The sequence below is a fragment of the Alosa sapidissima genome, chromosome 1 (assembly GCF_018492685.1).
Source record: "Alosa sapidissima isolate fAloSap1 chromosome 1, fAloSap1.pri, whole genome shotgun sequence".
In the NCBI taxonomy this organism is placed as follows: Eukaryota; Metazoa; Chordata; class Actinopteri; order Clupeiformes; family Clupeidae; genus Alosa; species Alosa sapidissima.
The window spans coordinates 46,373,760-46,394,615 of record NC_055957.1 but is presented as its reverse complement, the minus strand read 5'-3'; the positions used below and the strand labels follow the sequence as shown (position 1 = coordinate 46,394,615).

At 42.2% G+C, this 20,856-nt stretch overlaps 2 protein-coding genes across 4 annotated transcripts; both read left to right on the top strand.

Annotated features, from left to right (window-relative positions):
- Window positions 1-528: 528 nt before the first annotated feature.
- samd7 (sterile alpha motif domain containing 7) lies at window positions 529-8,751 on the top strand. 3 transcript variants are annotated; one of them, XM_042090613.1, is made up of 10 exons: window positions 529-891; window positions 3,305-3,393; window positions 4,140-4,258; window positions 4,699-4,822; window positions 5,025-5,149; window positions 5,358-5,439; window positions 6,386-7,077; window positions 7,361-7,482; window positions 7,685-7,795; window positions 8,049-8,751. In XM_042090613.1, the coding sequence occupies exons 3-10, from the start codon at window positions 4,156-4,158 to the stop codon at window positions 8,286-8,288; spliced, it is 1,599 nt and encodes a 532-aa protein (XP_041946547.1). In that variant the 5' UTR covers window positions 529-891; window positions 3,305-3,393; window positions 4,140-4,155; the 3' UTR covers window positions 8,289-8,751. The 3 variants fall into 3 exon arrangements, with proteins under 3 accessions (XP_041946547.1, XP_041946556.1, XP_041946540.1); XM_042090622.1 differs by lacking the exon at window positions 529-891 and having other exon boundaries at window positions 3,235-3,393; window positions 5,361-5,439; XM_042090606.1 differs by lacking the exon at window positions 529-891 and having other exon boundaries at window positions 3,235-3,393.
- Window positions 8,752-9,272: 521 nt separating this feature from the next.
- sec62 (SEC62 homolog, preprotein translocation factor) lies at window positions 9,273-20,688 on the top strand. The gene is made up of 8 exons (XM_042090811.1): window positions 9,273-9,396; window positions 12,380-12,488; window positions 12,749-12,854; window positions 13,035-13,239; window positions 15,785-15,880; window positions 15,966-16,026; window positions 17,001-17,120; window positions 17,436-20,688. The coding sequence occupies exons 1-8, from the start codon at window positions 9,361-9,363 to the stop codon at window positions 17,972-17,974; spliced, it is 1,272 nt and encodes a 423-aa protein (XP_041946745.1). The 5' UTR covers window positions 9,273-9,360; the 3' UTR covers window positions 17,975-20,688.
- The last annotated feature ends 168 nt before the right edge of the window (window positions 20,689-20,856 follow it).

The window sequence follows — 20,856 nt, the reverse complement described above, 5'->3', positions numbered from 1 at the left end:
CTAAGTGTCTGACACAGGTCAAAACACCCATATCCCACCAGGCCTCCGCACACCTACCCCTAGACTAATTCCGCTGATCCCCACAGAATTAAAAATATATAATTCCTTGAATTGCTGGACATACACTAAGAAGTTGGTGAGCACAAACTGACAGATTAACAAGTCTGAGAAGATGATCCTCACAACACATTAAGCAGCATATTTGTTAAATGACTAGGGATCTAGTATAACACTGACATTTCGGGGAACAATAAGCTAAAAAAAGCCGATAAACAAAAACAAACCTGTCCCCTGGAAAACAAACCCCCCACTCTGTTCTGCTCCGCGTCCCGGCTCCCTCTGAGCACCACATGCTACTGGAAGAGGAAGTTGGGCTTTTAGGTGTCTTACCCACGGCCTTAAAAGTGCTAACAAGGGATTAGTGAGGTAAATGTTGAAAGAGGTTTAGCCCCAATGCTTAGGCAGTGCTCTTAATTACAATTCAAGGCAGAGTCCGGCACACCAGTGTAGGGAGAGATCATCGTGATGTCAGGGAAGGGAGGGCTTAACACAGGAGATAAAGCCAGCTAATGGAGATAGAATGAAACTGTATTTAAAGGTCTTTTTTAGTTAAGACAGCCTGTTGGCACGGGAGTGTGTGAGGGAGTTGCTCTACTGCTAGCGTGGTTTGGTGTTCAGTTTGCCAGTTGGCTGTGTTGGTGCCGAGGCAGAAGAACCTCAGTGCTAGAGGAGGGCACTGGTTGGGGTGTGAGTTGTGGGCCTTGTCTGAAGATCTACAACGGGCTGGTTGTTGTTGTTTTTTTAGTTGTTGGGGTTATTGTTGGAGTACCTTTGCTCTGCCTGGTCAGAAGAGTTCAGGCGCTTGCTCAAATCCCTGGCAGAAATTCCAAGGTGAGTTCCTCTCTCACATGCGTGTCTTTTTATATAATACTGTTGGCTATTTTGGCTTTACTGCTGTCTGCAATACCTATTTTTCCTTCTTGTATCTTTTTTGTCTGAATTTCTATTTAGTCAATAAGTGTGTATAATTTTCACGGTATGTTTGTATATTCTATCTTAGATGCAATGTTCTCATTTATGTTTTAGTTTGCATAAAAATACGTGCATGATACAGCCAGCTATTCATAAATGTTTGATACTGCCTTGGACACACATAGAATGATTCAATGTGCTATAAACGTTTACGGCAGTAGGAATTTAACGCATAACAACAAATAATAAAATAATATGTGTGAATTTGGCTAAACACTATTTTTATTCTTAACTTATTGTGGTTATGGGCAAACTGTGGGACACATAATAATTCTTGCTTTTTATTTCCATGTCAAATCCTTGCCCTTTATTGCTTAAGTAGGCAAGACAAAATTTGTCTAACTATTTAATAGGTTTCAGTACTACCATGCAGTTGTGTGTATTCTCAAAGATAGTGTGTGTGGAAGACTGCCATGTGCAGCATAGCTACAGGGACCAGACAGTGATAATATCCTGTCTGATATGACCTCCGCAAATGTACAGCTTAATGCAAGTCGTCAGCAATTTTCCTTTAATTCATTCCTGATAATGAGATTAGTGGGCTGCAAATCCAGCCACTCTGAGCCCGGCGCTTAGACAGTGTGTGGCTTCACTTTGTCACATGAACGGCAAAATCTGAACTTGCCATGGACACATGCCAGACTGCCTGCAGCTTACAGACAACTCTTTAGATGTCTGTTCTAGCTGTCGAGATGTCGTTTACAGCAACACAAAGCCCCTGCTGTTACTTGCAGGTGCCGTATACCTGACAAAGATGTAAAGGCCTACTGCTGCACAGTATGTAAGGCTTGATCAGTACAAACAGTAAGATTGATTATTATCACAGTGACTGGCTTGTACAGACAGTGGTAGGAGTAAGATTGCATGTGAATATAGCTTAAGTGTGCCTGAGTTAATAAAAAAGCACAACAAACTCATGATAGTGACCACTGATCTTCATCAGTCCACCCACTCCTCCACTCATGCAGAGGCATTTCTGGGCTTTTACATGCATGTTGCTGTCCTGGCAGGTGTTGCCACGGCCACCACATTTTTCCGCCATAAACGGATTGCGCCCCAGAATTATCCCCAAGGTGTTTTTGGGACATCTCAGGGGCTAATGGAGGCTAATAGGATTAGCACTCTGGGTGTATTGTCCAGTATACTTACAGGCAAGGTTTGCTGAGGGTAAAACTCTAAACGCAGGGATTACTTCCCACACATCCCTTTAAAGTGCTGTATAGTCAGGACTTAGCTAATAGGATCCAGGGGAAGAGGGGGGCCCAGGAGGTGGTTGGGGGGTTGGCCAACAGCCGGCCCAGGCCTGGATGCATGCAGGTCAGCAGATGTTCCTGGCCGGCTGCTAGGCTAACAGGGGGATTACCGACCATGGATTAGTTGGGCTTCTGAGGGAACTTTAGGCGCTATGGCTAATACACAAGGGCAAATCTGGTACTCCCTATGATGGGGAAGGGCGCCTGGCCTAATACTGCGATTGCACACTCAGGGGTGAGAGACTACAGAGTTTGTTGTCAAGCATAATCTGACCCTGTAACCCCAAGCAAAAGCAAACCCCCTGATCATAATTACCAATCACCTGTAACCACAGCCTTCAGCCTAACCATAAAGCTTTGCAATAACTATAAAGCACCTAAACAATCATGCTCAGTATAAACAGTTCATTTGTGGATAAAGAACAGGCATTCTGTAAACAAAAATCAGACAAATAAAAAAAATAGTAACACACATGAACAGTGCCTTTAAACATAATATAAAATCAATATCAAACATTATTAGCTTCATAATTCAGTCTGAAAAAATGTATAGTGTCTGCATACATACTGTGATCCGAATTCAAACCCTCCCATCCAGATCTTCATTGCAAATTGCAATTGCGAATTGGAAATGACAAGGTCCTGGCAAAACTCATCTTAGCACTCCCATGTTGAATTTAAGCACTGTATGACTTACTGTAATCTTTGAGAAAGATTTTACCTGTTTACCTGTTATAGAACACACCCTCAGGACAATTTAAATCAGACCCCCCCTCCCCTCTCGTTCTCTTTCCCTCCCTCTCTCTCTCTCTCTCCCTTCTCATTTCTTGATGTCAAGACGTGTCAGATATGTGTTGTAAGAGATTATGTGTTGAGTGTGGATGCAGTCAGTTGCAATGTCACACCCTCTCCGATGGCTGGACAACAATCCTCAGTTCTGCCCAACGACACGACGTCGCACTTCTCTGTCTCTTGCACACTGTCTTCTCTCAACTTGACTCTTTGTTCCCTTTACTCAGTTTCAGAACGTGGGGATTTCACACTAAAGGAAAATTAGGACCGAAGGCTGTTGTATAGGAGATACAGCTCCACAAATATAAACGCTCAGGTAAAAATCTGCCTTCTTCAATACAGATAATTGTTTTGACTGTGTGCTGAATGATATGACATAACTTCCTGCTTTCCCATGTCAGTGTAGACTAGAAATGAGGAAATCATTCCTTGCCATATTGTTAGTTCACTGTTTTTAGATTAATGGTTTGCTGTGGGTTCAGACCAACATTTTTTCACACAGTAGAACTAATCATTTAAATAATTAACAAAATATCGATAACATATCAAAATATCTTTCCTTTGACTAGTGTTTCACATCTTTTTGCATGCTCTGAAAGGCTCCTCTGAATACTCCCATCTAGAGGTGACTTTGGTTTCCTGTTACACACTAAAAATACCAGTTTTATAATTACGATTATGTTACCAGTACAACCCCTATTCCAAGGTCCATGCTGTTTTATTGAGCACCTGTGGTGTCTGCAGCAAGCATGCATCTGCAGCCCATGTTCTAGATCACGAAGTGAGGTTGAGCAAAGTTGCTGGAACAACACAACACAGTGCTCCCTAGTGGCAGCTCAGTGTAGCATCAGTTTTTTAATTTCACATATGCCCTCTCCATGTGGTTTGTGTGAACATTGCAGGTAAAAAGATGGTGTACCTGAGCTCGCAGTCTAAGACTACTGGTTGGCATATATTTATTTTTTATTTGCACACAAAGTAATTTGTCGTGTGTGTGTGTGTGTGTGTGTGTGTGTGTGTGTGTGTGTGTGTGTGTGTGTGTGTGTGTGTGTGTGTGTGCAGGGAGCCAAGTTGTGTCATGACCCCGCGTGAGCAGCTAAGGAAGATGACAGCACTGGGGGAACAGGGAGCCTTGGATGAGAAGCACTGGTATCGCCTTGTCAACGGCATGTCTGCTGCAGGTGGGTGGAGGGTATTTTCATCCATCTGAAATCCTGTTCTTTAGTTGTCTTACAATAAGGCCCCCACTTATTGGGGGACTTGGGTTGTGCTCAAGCTTTTATTTCCTTAAAAGGGAGTTTTTATATGCCACCTGTGCCTAAGTGCTTATAATCAAGGGGTTCTGGGCTTTGTAAAGTGCTTTGAGACAATTTCAGTTGCTATATCATCCTTGAGTAAATTCAATTCAGTTCAATTCAATGTGTATAGCGACACAGATTGAATATGAGTACGGAGACACTAAAATATTAAAATGTCAATTCAATATGATTAGTCACTTTAGACTAAACCTTCTGCCACGTAACCATAACAACAAGCATCAGTGGGGTACTCTGGGGCCCTCTGAGTGGAAGCTAATGTGCTGTCTGTGTGTGTCTGTGTGTTTCTGTGTGTCGTGTGGCAGAGATGCGGCAAAGACAGGAGCTGATGATGAGGAACCAGATGGCCATGGCGCCCCAGATCCTGGCCCAGGGCCAGCAGAGGCTGCAGGGCGTGCCTGCCCAGTTTGAGCCTCGCTTCATGGAGCGGTGAGTGTCAGTGGCCCGCAGCGAGCACCTCTCTGTCCACCACCCCTCCAATTTAACCAGTCTCTTATAAAGGCTTTGGACTCGACCTCAGGTGCCTCTCTGAGGTGGCTGAGCCGAGCTTTGGTGTAGGATGCTTAAGAGTAATTAGAGAATTACTTGCCACTCAAGCACCCACCCAAACTCACTCTTATCTTCTCCACAGGGAGCTGGTGCCCCCCACTGAGATGGTATCCTCTGACGGCCGCCAAATGCATATGGGTGCCCACCTTGGACCCCCCCTGCAACCCCATTCAGGTGTCATACCTGGCAGAGGATTTCCTGGAGCAGGTAGGCTGGTACTCTTAAATATATATAAATTATCAATGTGCTGTATATCATATTTTTACATAGCAAAATTTGTTATGTGTTAATAGAAATTAGCCAATTTGATCAGTAGCATAAGCAGCAACAGTAATTCATATGAAATTATAATTTGAAGCAGAGACTAAGAACAAAAGTCAAAGTAGCTCATCTCTTTGTGTTTCTCTGGTGGCAGCAGGGTACAGTTTCCTACCGCCAGAGCCAATGGAGACGGTTGCCAGGCGACAGGAGCTCATTCACAAGCAGAACATAGCAAGGTACCTGAATGGAATACAACTTTGCATTTGAACTGCAGCCATCCACCCATGTGGAAAAGATTCACAGTTCACTGTATAGCATGACCTATTTTCCTGATTGAAAAGTTTTTACATGAGAGTTAAAGTGTATGGTCCAGTCAATTTATTCATAGCACATGTAAATAACATGACTTGTAGTAAATAGTAGAACATATATAAAATAACATGATTTAATTGTAGGGCCTAGGTTTATTCTGTGGTCACAATAACAAGAAATATTGCTGTAAAGCAACAATAAGCATGAAAAATGTAGCCCACATGGGACACTAGAATCTGCAATGTGCACTATGTAAGGCCAACCACACAGTGACAACAGGTGGTAATATCAATATTTGCTTTGTAAACATCTACAGGAAAAATAAGAAGGTTGAATTTAAGTGAGACTTTGTTTTTTTAGAAGTTTAATGGAAATGGGGTGACTGAAATAATTAATGTTAAAGAATGAATAGCCTACTGAAAACTTCCTCGTCATGTGCTGACCCACTGGTGGAGTTGCATAGCATTAAATCAGCAAGATGTTTTCCCCAGTGATTAAATTAGCATTAGTTTGTGCGAGACGGTTTGCATGCCTTACAAATTAGAGCCCATCATTTTACAGCAGTGTGAAAAGCACACATTATTTTACCTTTAATTCATTACAGTACATTACTGTAGTTGCTGTGAAATATACAGTGACACACTGGCAGCTATTGACCCAGTGAACAGAAAACCAATTACAGCATTCATCAGACTACTGTGAAAAAATGTAACTGTTTATGATTTCCCACAATGCTATTGTGTTTTATAGTGATATGCTTTAGAAGACTTATCCAATAGTGTACTGTGCATCACGTTTCGATTTCACACAAATTGACAACAGTGTACAATCCAACTGCTGACTTGTGGTCTATGGGTGTTCTCTACTCAGAATGGAGATGAACGCCATCCTGCACCAGAAAGAGCTCGAGAACGCTCAACAGAAGGGCCTCATGAGTATGGAGAACCCCATGATGTACCCAGGCATGCAGGCCAACCCCATGGCATTTAGGGGACGACAGCGTCTCCCGGACGGCCATGACGTCTTCGTCCACCGCACAACCCTGGAGGATCTCCAGGCGAACAGCCTGCTTATGTCCGCCAACCCCTACCCACCGATCAGCAGTCTGCAGAGGGAGAGGAGCCGCAGGGCCGGCCGGAGGGCAGCCAATCACAAGACAGTAGAAAGCAACAGCTCCGGTCCCAAGGGTCCGTCAGAGGACAAGAGCGTGGAGCAGAGTCCAGGAGGGGCCTCAGGGGAGGAGAAGGAGGCGGAGGGGAAGGGCGAGCTGGTCGGGGAGTCCTCCGACAACAAGCCACACCACGTTAAAATGGACACTGAGCTGGCGTCTGGCAATGGTAGGAAGAGCTACAAAGAGGGGGAGCAGGGCCTGAGGAAGACCTGCATCGGTAGCCAAGATGGCTGCTCAGACGTGACCAACTGCAGCTCTGGTGTGGGCGACAAGGACATGCCCAATCCATGCTCTGCATTCCAAGAGAAGTTCCTGTACCCATCAGCCGCCGGGCCCCTCGCAGGTCTGCCCTACATGCTCCCAGTGCCAGGGAATGGCCTCATGCCACCTGGTGAGTTCAGTCCATCTATCAAAATAAACAATGCTGGTAACAGAACAGTCAAATAAATAATAACAATCCTTAATTTACTATTCCAATTATGCATATTATTTTTGGAGGGGCGTATAACACTCAGTCAGAATGAGATCTGTGAAAAGATGGTCATATAACTACTCATAAGGCCAGTGTCCATTTGGTTTACACTTGGTTCATTTTATTGTTTGAATGTAACTTCTTGCATCTTTTACTGCTTTATCATAATGTTACTTACATTGGCATTATTAATTCTACAAAGGTCCTCACAATGTTTTTCTCAATGGAGAAGAGATGTCAACACTTGAAGATATCAGGAAGTGGACTGTTGATGATGTCTACAATTTCATTGTGGAAATACCTAGCTGCTCTGAATATGCACAGGTAATGGTCCATATACTGTACCCATGTCACCAGTTCATCTGTGTGTGTGTGTGTGTGTGTGTGTGTGTGTGTGGCGAAGATCTGCAGTAGCCTGATTACTCTTATTCTTGTCTGTTCATGCACTGTACTCATGAATGAAGAGAAATATAGTCATTCTATTAATCTTTATGCAACCCTAATTTGACTGTCATATTTCTTTCAGACGTTTAAAGACCACATGATAGATGGAGAGACATTGCCCCTTATTACAGAGGAACATCTGCTGGACACGTTTGGTATGAAACTGGGACCGGCACTCAAGATAAGAGCACAGGTACAAACCTCAGCATTTTGTCTGCCTTGTTAGATCTTGATGAGTCATGAACACTGAAGTCTTTTTTTATAGATCAGTGACCATGACTTATCATGACAAAATTCCTTTTAAAAGCAATCCACATTGCAGACCTGCACCTATCTTTCACTGTTTGATACTTTTAAAAAAATAACCATAGCCAAAGGCTCTATATAAATAAAGAACTAAATAAATAAATAAATAAGTAACTATGAATGAACTTAATTCTGTGTAGCTGTCTCGGCGAATGGGCAACATGCTGTATATGATGAACATGCCCCTGGCTGCCCCTGCGCTGCACTCCGCGGCAGAGAAGGTCGGTGGAGACCGCTCCTCCGAGATCAGCTCCCCCCTCAACTGCAACAGTGTGGAACTGCTGGGCAGCCCCTGTGCCAGGGACACAGAGACCCTGAAGCCATCCGAGCCCCTCTCAGAGACTGAGAACCCTCCATCACCAGCAAGCAAAACAGCATAGTCAAAAAGGGTGTTGATATAGGTGTGTGTGTGTGTGTGTGTGTGTGTGTGTGTGTGTACATGTTCAAAGCAACACCTTGAGACATTGCCTGGTTTCTTTGTTGACTGTCATTCACAAAAGGGCTTATTTACACCATCTGTCAGATGTGTACAGTATAAAAGCTATTTACACATTCATTTGTAAAACTGGGTTTTTGTAGAGGGTGATGACCCAACATGCTTCAGTGACAAGGGACTCATTGTCACTATGTCAAGCTATTGCAGGCAATGTCTTGACTCAAGACTCCGTTCACCATGTCATTAAATTCCTGATAATGTGATGGATGGATTGCTGTAGATTTGTTTAGTTTATATTTTCATATTGATTGCATTTGGATTTGTAAATGTTTAATTTAGGCCTTTGCAACAAGACTGTATGCCTACATTATTTTACACACTGAAAATAAAGGTTTCAATTATAATTTCAATTATTAAGCATTTCAAAAGACATCATTATCAAGACGTGATGAATCCCATTCTACCACACGAATAACACCTAGGCTTATACAATATGCCTACACCAGTATCCTAAGCTGGGTAGGCCTAATAATAAGTAGCTGGGGGCAATCGTGGCCTTAGGGCTTCGGGCTTGGAACCGGAGGGTTGCCGGTTCGATCACCGACCAGTGGGAACCGCTGAAGTGCCCTTGGCAAGGCACCTAATCCCTCACTGCTCCCCGTGCGCTGCTGTAACAAGGCAGCTCACTGCTCCGGGTTAGTGCTTCACCTCTCTGTGTGTTCACTAATTCACGGATGGGATAAATGCAGAGCCCAAATTCCTTGTATACGCAAGTAGGTTATACTTGGCCAAAAACCTGATTTACATTTACATTTTTTACATTTAAGACAACAATTAAGTCTTATTAGACCTCCTCAACCCAGTCGATTAGTCAAGAAATCCATTGGGTGGCAGTGTTGGGAAAGATTGTAGATAGGCGGAGCAGACCCTTCAGATCGCGGCGTGTTCTCGCGGTAGGTTTAGAACTAGCTTGTCGTGGCTACCACGTCAAGTTGAGACTTGTGAGCGTTGGGATCATGGCGGAGCGCAGGAGGCATAAGAAGCGAATTCAGGTATAGCTTTAGCATTTCATACACCAACTCACATGAAATCCATAATGGGTGTTTGTCTTTTTATCAATTAGATGGCCAATCTATGAGATGATGTTGCAAAATCGTGAAATAAATTGTTAGATTATATGCACAGTCTCTTAATACTGAGTACTCACCAGAAAGTAGGCTAGCTAAAAAAAAATATTAACTAGCTAGTTAGTTTACCTTGCATCATGCAGGAAGTCATACTCTTACAATGTTGGTGTGGTACTTTGTTGATTGATAACCAAATTGACATTCTTCAGTTGGATATCTTGAAGTCCAAACCAGCTGGATTCCAAACGAATGATCACAGCTTATAACGGGAACTGTACACCCAGCTAAGTTGGCCATCTTGGCTTTAGGATGCAGAGTTCTTAGCATCAAATGCTAACTAGCTGGCTGGCTCGCTCATGTAAATACAAGAGCCCGAGCTAAATAGTTAGTTAAGTTGCCAGCTAGCCCATTATGTATGCCATGAATGGCTAAGGTGATACCTATGTACCCACGTTTAGGTGTTAACAGTATTGCTATTGTGCAGCTAAGGGCGAATGTGATGTGACATGAACACATCAATATTCATTCAAGTATGATGGCAATGTTTAACCAAGCTAATTGCCATGTTGACAATTGATACATGATATTCTGAAACAGTTGTGTAGCGAGATGAGCATTTACTAGAGGTAGAAAGCCAAACAGGCAAGATGTGGTGATCAACCGTTTGATTCGTTTTTATTGACTGCGTGACACTGATCCTTAGTTTTAGTGCTTTTACGCGAATAGACGTCCTAGTGTTTTTCATGCATTGAGTAAGAAACGAATCTGATATCTCGTCGTGGTGACGTCATATCTTCATTTGTTTTGATGGCATTATAATTTCATCTTTGAAAGTGTTGCGATTGTGCCTTGACTTGATAGAGTATAGTGTGTCACATGTGGTAGACTGTTGCTATCGGCAGAATTCTTGAAGCTTTAGGATACATAATGATAGTTCATCGCCCATCTACTCGAAGCGTTTGTTTACCCTTCCACCTTGCCCATTAGCAGCTAGACACGTTGCCGAAATTATGCAACCACTGACTGCCAGACAACGTTTAATCAGGAAGACTACACCAGAGTGAATGGTGCATATGCAGTGTCGTTTAGGTTCATTTAAAGGTATTTGGTATTACTAAATTAACCCGTAGGTTCGTCTAACTATTAACTAAACAACACTATAGAATCAAAGCCATAGTTCCATTTCAGTTTCACATGATCTGATGGACTGTAATTGTCTGAGAACCTAGGTCATTGAAATCCTGACGTCCATTGCTAGTTGTGTGCTTGGGTTTATATGCAGTCTTCACCAGAGTGATAGAGGAGGCCGAAGATGATTCCATGGGCTGGTCGGCTTTGACAGGCACTGTCTGGTATATATATTTCATGTAGACACGATCAGAGAGAGCTGTTTCAGAATTTAGGGGCCAAGATTACATAGAATGACCATAGAGTACATCTACAGAATGTTTAAGTGGGAGAGAGTGGATCTTCACAGAGCTCATTTAGCACAGCTTTTATGCTAATGTGTGCCCTAGCTCCCCCATCCTATAGCATGTAGCTCAATGCCTTCAGATTTGATCTTAAATGATCTTATATTTCTTATCTGTAATCTGTCTTATGTTACGGAAAAGTGTAGATCCTGTGCTTTGGAAGCTGCGTTGTCTAGAGCTTAATACAAGTTGGATGCCTCAAACAAACCAACAAACAAACCAAAGCCAAAACAAATGCCTACAACTAACCTGCCTACTAGTACTTGCCCTAAGTGATGGAAATCTGTAGAAGTGGGTCCATGTGTGTGGATGACAGCTTGCCCATGCCCAGTAAGAGGCCACTTACCCTGTGACTCTCACCTTTCTGATGGCTTACTATTGGTTTTCCAAATCCACACTATCACTGGCCAGCGCTAGTTTGGGTTCTTATCAAGTTCAATCAGTTTTTGTTTATTCCCTTTCTTTCACAGTGGATTTATCACGTATGCTGTATCCAAAGATGATTGTACACTGTACAAGGATACAAGGAAGTTTATGGTCACATGCATATAGTTACTGGATGTAAGAAATGCAGTGAAATTATGTCTGGTGTCAGCCTATTTGTGCATTTATTGGGGGGGGTAAAAAGTGCAGTAGAAGAGGGGTTTAGTAGATTAAGTGGCAAGGGCTGCATAAGAAAGGTGGGGGAGGATTGGGATTGGGAGGGCACCAATGTCATGTCATGCCACCATAAAGAGGGCAGACGATATAAACCTAATCGTGGGCTAAGATACCAGAGCAAAGTCTTTTTTGGTTTATTGTTGAATATAATGACCTGGAAATGTGCAGAGGAAAGGTTGTGAGGCCCCACAAATCTTTGCGCCAGCCAGGTAACAAAAAACAATCAATGTGGCACAAGTCAATAACATCCATCTTTGCATAGCTATGAAGCCTAATGCCACAGTTGTCTTTTCCTAAGTTCTTATGAACTTAGCTTATTATAAGCTTTCCTGTGAAGATTATTATTATGTTTCATATTTTTCCTTGAGCTCATGACAAGCTTGTCAAGGGAAAGTGGATGGAAAAAGGTGATCAGACAAAAAATCTAAATGCAGGCCAGGTGTGCTTACAGGTCATTGAGTTACTAAAGCTCCACCTGAAACTCACTGCTTTTGCAACAGTGTATCCTCACCCATTGCTGACTGCTTAAAGATGATACCAATACACAAACATTGATGTAAGATTTTCAGAAATAGCTGTTTTCTCTAGGTCACATTGAGCAGAATGATGAGCAATGAACTACTGATACATATGCTAAAGCTTTGATGTCTTTGTTGAACAATGGTCAGAGCGATGTGAAAATGCGGAAGGCCTATGTGGCCCAACAAAGGAAATAAAGGATTAGTCATAGTTTGTCTTGTCTGTTGACTGATCTGGCAAACCTTACGTCTGTGCAGGAGGTCAGCGAGCCCACCAAGGAGGAGAAGGCTGTGGCAAAGTATTTGCGTTTCAACTGCCCCACCAAATCCACCAACATGATGGGCCACCGAGTGGACTACTTCATTGGTCAGTTCACTTCATTCACTCTTGCCCCAGCTGTTCAAAACACATTTCTCCTTTTTTACCCATCTTTTTTCTCAAACTGCTGTGGCAAACTATGCCATTTCTTGTTGTAACAGTTATGTAACATGAACATCTTGTTTGTTTCCTTCTGTAAGTAAGTGATGGTTTTATGATCAGGTGATGGTTTGAATTTGAATCAGTGCTGTTGGGTACTTGGTGTGACATTACTATCCGTGTTTGACTGTCCGTGTTTGAATTGGCAGCCTCCAAAGCCGTGGACTCTCTTTTGGACTCCAAGTGGGCAAAGTCAAAAAAGGGGGAGGAGGCCTTGTTCACCACCAGAGACTCTGTGGTTGACTACTGCAACAGGTTAGTCAGTCAGGCCGTCCCCTGAACTGAGCAGAGGACCTGAACTGAGATCACGGGCCCTCTGGGTGTGTGTGAATGTGAATATGAAGTAATCAACCACATTGATGAAGAAAAACACTGTGACATGGCAAAAGTGCTGCTATCTGACCGTGGACCCTGGTGTGTGGTTTTTCTGAGCAGGTTACTAAAGAAACAGTTCTTTCACCGGGCCCTGAAAGTCATGAAGAAGAAGCCAGAGAAGGACCTGAAGAAAGAGAAGGAGAAAGAGAAGGAGAAAGAGAAGGAGAAGGAGAAGGCCAAAGGGGACAGTGGCAAGGAGGAGGAGAAGAAGGGCAAGAAAGAGAAGAAGAAGGAAGCTGAGGCAGAGTCCAAAAAGGAGAAGAATGTACGTCTTTCTCTCTCTTAATGTTTCCATCACTAATGCATGTAGAACACAGAACGCAGAGACAAGCCTGGAGGTTGGATGTGCAACATTGCAGGTCATGATGCACACATCTACTCTATGGTTACTCTCTCTAACATAAATGTACCTGAGAGTTTAAATGGCCATGTAAGTAGCTCATGAAAGAGTAAACAAACAAAAGACAAAAACAGAAGTAATATTAATCCAGCTGCTTGTTTTGCAAATCATATTGAAGTCCCACAACAGATTTATCAAATTGTGCATTGTAGAGGAGAAGAGCCCTGATCTGTGTGTGTAGCAGTTACTGCTGCCAATGCAGTGCTGATGATAGATGTGCACGGAAGCCTTGATAAGGGCAGCAACTTTCAACCGTGAAGGGAACATTTGAAATTGTTGGTCAAATTTCAGTCTAATATACAATATGGTGGAGCATTGTAAGCGCCATGACCATTGGTCAGTTTGAATCCTGAACCCGCGGTTGCCAGTCTGTGTCATAGGATAAAAGGGTCTACTAAATACCAGTTTACTTTTGCATTCGTACTAGGCTTGCACGATTCGGGGGAAAATATGAGTCAAGATTTTTTAGCCTAGAATTGATATCACGATTTTCTGCCACAATTTTTTCCCCCTCAAAATATAATATTTAATATCTAATATTTATTGCACTCATGAACCATGACAAAACAAAACAATTTGCAGTACCAAACATAGATTTTGGCACCTATAGCACATTGTGCATCATCACCACAAGCCTGTAAACATAGAGGCTTCAATGAATAAAGAAAATACTGGCCATTTAAGTACAGTAGGCTACCAAATATACAACACATTGAACTAAATACGGTCCTAATATACAGGCTCTATCTGAACTCCTCGAACATGTCTTTACATAACTAATACATGTCAATCAACATACTGCAGCTACTGCTTCAATCTCTAGAGAAATTGAGCTTGTCAATTTAAGTACAGTATCAAATACAGAATGATTTCTTAGCACACTCTTGAACTGCTTGCCTTTTACAGAATTAACATTCAACTGGCCATTCAGTTCGGTTTGAGTGGTTGGCTGATTCTCGTCAATAGTCCCCAATGTTTTTTGCAGTAGTCTACTCTAGGCCACAGATTGTTTCTTTAAAGTTATTTCTCCACTACTGGTTCATTTATAAATATGGTGCTTTCTCTACGTCTTTTGCCAATTAAGCCACGTAGTTCGGTAGAGAGACTGCATGAAAAGTCCTTGCACACGCGGTGCGGGCTGAAGCGGTTTGAGGGAGAGCAGTGCATGGAGAGAATGCGTGCTCTCTCTATAATGAAAGAGTGCATCTAGGCTCATATATATTTTAAATAACCTGCGTGCTGCTATTAAAAAAATAAGTCAATATATTAGAGATCTTGTGAGTAACGTAGGAATGGACGAGTTATTCAGCCTAACTGTAATTAATTACTGAAATTTGAATTATAATGCGTTACTTCGTTGCCCAATAAAGTAACTAAATTACAGTAGGGCCTAGCGCATAACTTTATAATTCGTTACCCCCATCACTGCTAGTAGGCTACGTGGGTTTTAATCAACATCAATTTTGTTTATTTCCTGTCGACGCTGCAGCCTCCAAGGCTTTAGAACTACCGTACTCGCTCCACTAGTGAAACACGTGACTAAAAGGCGCTTTGTCATTGGCCGAGGGTGAAGCCCCGAACTTTGTGAGAGAAGGGAGAGCATTGCAGCGCTTGGGAGCGCTTTAAAACTCACAGAAAAAGGTAGTAGTGTTTGTGATTCAGTCGGCCCGTAAAATTAAATGAGAATCGAAGTTATATAAAAAAAGAGATCTCTTTTTTTTAAAATGATTTATCATGCAGGCCTAATTCGTACTGCTACTGCATAAATGACCAGACATGCCACTATTGCATAAATGACTGCATCTGTGAGTTTACACAACATGCACTCGATGTAGTACCACATATTGGCACAGATGGGATATGAAGATGTGCAAATCCATGGGCCCAAAGATCAGAATTGGGTTGTGTTAAGCACACAGTGCAAATTTAGTTGAAGTGATTTGCATTGATACCAAAGGTAAATGCCAGGTGGCCCAGGCCTACAGCTTTGGGTGTTACCGCCATAGTACAGTGTAATGGTTGTATCATATAACTTACACTGACGTCATATTTACACATAACAGTGTGATTGAAACAGTCACTTCAGGGCAGGTGGACAACATGTCAAACCAAACACTACACACGCTCATCAATGTTTTTGTAGGTGCTAAACGAGAAAATAATGCAGCAAAAAAGTCCTCTGTTAGCTGAAAGCTCAGCATTAACAGTGCTCTGAGATCTGCAAAGACCCTCCTTTACATACAACATGCGCAACAGGACATGAGATACAATAACACTATTCAATTGGCCTGTTTTACTCTCCATCTAACCAGAGAACCAAAACAGGAAAAAAAACCATTTAAAATTCATCTTGAGTTTGCTCATCATGTTGTACTTACTTGTTGGACGGCCACAATCACGTGTCCCACAGGATGACAGTCCTGGCTCACCAAAGAAGAAGAAGGACGTGAAGAAGAAGTTCAAACTGGAGCCCCATGAGGACCAGCTGTTTTTAGACGGTAACGAGGTGGGTGCAGCAATGACAATACTATCAGTATCAGTAATAGAAAATCACCTTGGTTTAATTGGTGTGTAATTGGTCTTTTGTGCAGGTGTTCGTGTGGATCTATGATCCAGTGCATTTTAAAACGTTTGCCATGGGACTGATACTTGGTAAGGTGGATTTCCTTGGTTTATATTTTCGCCTATAAATCCATTGTTGGCATGGAGTTGACATGGATTGTCAAGCTGGTACATGCTTTTATTACTAGCAGGCTTGATTATTGTAACGCCCTCTTCACTGGCCTATCAAAAAAAAAATCTTAACAAGCTGCAGTTAATTGAAAATGCAGCAGCACATGTTCTGACCAAGACCAAAAAGAGAGCACACATTTCCCCTTTCTTAAAATCCCTTCACTGGCTCCCTGTCAGTTTTAGAATTGATTTTAAGGTTTTACTTTTGTTTTTTAAAGCCCTAAATGGACTTGCGCCTGTTTATCTATCTGACTTGCTCTCACCATACCTTCCATCACGGCCACTCAGATCCTCCTCAGAGACTCCGGCCTCCTAGTTATTCCTAGGGTGAGGACCAACACACATGGGGAGGCAGCCTTCGCTCACTATGGTCCTGCCCTGTGGAACAGCCTGCCACTTGCGCTAAGGATGGTCCAATCAGTTGAACTTTTTAAGAAACATCTTAAGACATACCTTTTTAGCCTTGCCTTCTCTTAAATCCCTGACTGTTTTGGAATTTTAGGTCTTGATGTGTCTTCTGTATGCATATGCATGTGTGTATACATCTCTTCATATTTTATGACTTTTGCACCCACCTTCATTTTTATTTATATTTTTCCACATATTTTATTGCTTTTATTATTCTTTTTGTTTTATCTTATTTCTAAGTGCTGTTGTTAAGCACCTTGTATTGCTGTTTGCACGAAAGGCGCTTTATAAAAAAAACTGAATTAAATTTAATTGAATGGATTGATCTCCATATGGAGAAAGAAACACATGGGCACATGCATACATTCTCAATCCATGTTTGTTAGACTGGATAGTCATGATTGAGTTTCATGTTGTTCATACTGTCTTAATTACTAATTGCGGTCTTAATTCTCTGTCTGTGTGTCTGTATGTGTGGGTGTCAGTCATCGCGGTGATCGCTGCCACGTTGTTCCCACTCTGGCCTGCGGAGATGCGAGTGGGTGTGTACTACCTGAGCGTGGCGGCTGGCTGCTTCGTAGCCAGCATTCTCCTCCTCGCTGTTGGTAAGAACCCTGCACCCTTATTTACACAGTCCCCACTCTGCACGGACGGACACACACACACACACACACACACACACACACACACACACACATCCTAGCCCCAGCGTCTGCATCCTTTGACAAGGCATGCATAAAAACTAAAATTTACTGATGTTTGTTATGGTATAGAGTAGTATGGATGAGCACTAATGTTGACTTGTTTGTAACAGTACGGTATGTATACGGTAAGCACTAATGTTTACTGTTGTTTGTAACAGTACGGTATGTATAAGCACTAATGTAGATTGACACCCTGAAACTCATGTTCCCCTTCAGCTCGCTGCATTCTATTCCTCCTCATCTGGCTGGTGACAGGAGGCCGCCACCACTTCTGGTTCCTGCCCAACCTGACGGCCGATGTGGGCTTCATTGATTCCTTCCGCCCACTCTACACGCACGAGTACAAGGGCCCACGCGGCAACGGCTCCAAGAAGAGCCTCACTGACAAGGGCGACAGCAAGTCCCTGGAGTCCACCAAGGCGCAGAAGTCGGACAGCGAGGAAAAGTCAGACAGCGAGAAGAGGGACGAGGACGACGAAGATGAGGATGAGAGCAAGGAGGGCGACGGAGACGGCGGCGGCGAGGGTGCCGACGTAGCGGAGAGCGAGGGTCTACCGACGGAGCGACACTCGGACACAGACAGCGAGCGGCGGGAAGACGAGGGCTCGCAACACAGCAACGGCAACGACTTTGAGATGATCACCCGCGAGGAACTGGAGCAGCACACAGAAGAGGAAGAGGAGGAAGAGGATGAGGCCGAGGGGAAGGACCGAGAGGAGAGCAGTGGGGACAACCCTGATACCGCTCAAACATAAAATAGATTTAGAAATACAAAATAAAAAACAAATACACACACAAACATTTCGCCTCAAGCAACACGACGCCCACGCACTCCACAAGGACCTGCTAACAGTGCTTCTGTGCTGTCCTGGAGTGGCTCCCATTTCTGTGTCTGTTTTGAGATCTTCCAAATCGAGAGTAACAGAAAACATCGTGGCAAAGAGAGACCAGCTATGACAATGAAAATGTACAAACCGTCTTTTTTTCTGTTATCTAGAATATTTCTCCTATATATAAAGAAAAGCATAAGTATGTAGGTGAGAATCCCGCTTCTCTAAGCTTGAGTCTGTTGAACATGTTTTTTCAACTCATGGTATAGTAATATATTTACCCCTAATGAATCCATCCTTTAAAAGCATAATTTTGCAACTTTAAGTTTACAAAACAAGGAAATAAGTGAGATCATTTTTCTTGAGAATTCTTTAAGCCTTCACATTGCTCCATAGACTTTGCTGAAGGAGAGTGGTATGTGATTGCAGGGTAAATCTTGATTTCGTATCGCCCCGTTTGAGACCAAGTTTTCTTTGGTTTGAAGCTACTGTGTTAAATGGGATGTCTCACCATGGCATGGTTAGGCTACATGTGTGTTTATCGCTGACTCTGAATCAGTTGTCCTCCTGTTTGTTTTGGACCAAAATCAATGTGTTTCGTCCTTGTTGGGAAAACGGTGGCCGTCACATGAGCAGTGTTTACATTTCTCTCAGAAGAATCTGAATGTTGCATTCAGCACCCAAAATCTGGCTCTTAGTGCCCCTCTGTACGGGGACAGATTGGGCTTGTCCTTGTATGTGCACAATCTTTTTTGTTTGTTTGTTTATTTGTTTATTTTATTTTCCCCTCACGTGAATTCAAAAACATATGGCCTCACCCGCTTGACACGGTACTCCAGCTGATATGGATCTAGATCGGTGTTGATTTCACAAAGTGATAAAACGTGGAGCAACTGTTTTACCGGATGGCAGTGATAACCATTTATCGTCTTGTTCAAGTTACAGATCTTAAGTAGGATACAGGACTACTCCAGTGTATCAAGAAAGGACCTAAGAAAATAGTGGCAAAGACAAGTAATATGGTAGTGTGGGGCTTGATGAGGACACAGTACATTCATAAACGACACTAGTGCCAAACTCTTTTTGTACATTTCATTTTCTTTTGTTTTTATTTGTGAAGACTTTCATATGAGGAGCGACAACTTAGTACTTTTCAACGGTATGTTCAAGATTTCACAACCCCCACTAGACACCGGACATGCAGGTCAGGGACACTCAGAAAGAGTGTGGCAGATCAGTTGGAAATCTAAGCCAGTTTGATGAACTTAAGTCATGCTTTAGTTGCGGTTTGGTACTCCTGCGAATAGAATGTTGGAATCTCTTGTTAATTTAAAATGGTAATTCAGTGATATTGGGAAACCTATGAAGCTATGGTTCAGTACAGCCTATTAACAAGTGGCTATCCTTATCGGGCTGTGGTCCAATTCTGTCCCAACATAGGTATGCATTCTGTGTACTAGATATTTATTTCACATTAGATGTTCTTTTACTCATAGTGAGGATAATATTTAAATAATTGCAAATATATCGTTTATATAGAAAGTCTATAAATATATCAAGATGTACTCACGCTAACAGTTTGGTCAATGATGAACAACTGCATTGAACATTTTCATTGAACATATACATTTTTAGTGTCCAAGAGTCTACTGTTTTTTTCCCTTCTTTTGATACCATAAAATGGTGTTCTTAATACCATAGAGTGGAGATGCCTTTGCCAGGTAACAGAATGTTACGGTTCATTAGACAAATCAGGGTCAGCTTACTATGTGCTCAGCTGGCATGCTTAACCATGAAGAGGCAGATAAAGTTTACCATTTTTACATGGTCTATTTTCGGTAAATCAGTGTGAAAACGTCAATATGTACTTAATATCCAGTTCACATGATGGATTTATTTGGCTTGTCCTTCACACTCATTATCACAGTTCATTACAATGTAAAATGCGAATGTTTAGTTCAAACCTGAATCATGTCATGGATATTCTTTGTAAGATTTCCCCACCACACCCAATGGGAAAATAACATGTATTGTGTAAAGGTCCTAAATGGTGGTAATTTTTCATTAATCTCAATTTTGTTTATAAACCCTAAAAAACAGATGTGTGTGAAAATGTGTTGTTTTGACTCCTTCACATCCATCGCCTTGTCTCCCACCCCTATTTCTTGGATACAAGCGAGAACCTGTACAGGAACGATGTAGGAAACGCTGCACATCTGATTGATCTAAGCAGATTTCTCTCTCTCATTACTCGAGACAGTTCCAGTTTTCTTTTGTTTCTGTTGTTTGTCATCTTTCTTTGTTTGAGAGCAAGCTGCCACTGTGCCCGGGCCGGTGTCATTTGTAGAAAACTACTACATGAGAACTCTCATGTTGCACAGTATCAAGTCTGTTGTGTTCTGTAGTATTGCTGTTTGCTGCTTCTCATCCAGCATTTTTTCATGAGGAAATGGAAACAGCCCCTTTCACCTTTTTTTTTTTTTTTTTAAATGGTCAAAATGTCTTCAACTGCTTAGTTGTCCATATTTGGATTAATATCATTGAAGACTGTCTCTTGCGATATTTTGAGTATAATTTAAGTGATGTCTGTCTTGAGGTATATCTGTATCCTTTCATTGCAATAAAATATAGAGAGCAGACTGACTGCTTCAGTGTTGCTGTATTCATGATGTGGGTTGTGCTGTTAGCTAACTGTTAGTTAATGCTTAAAAGTTGCATTTAAGTAATAATGTTCTTTCTGATAACAAGGTGAAAAATGATTTACCAACATTACCCTACATTCTATACAGAAAAGTTAAAAAAATAAC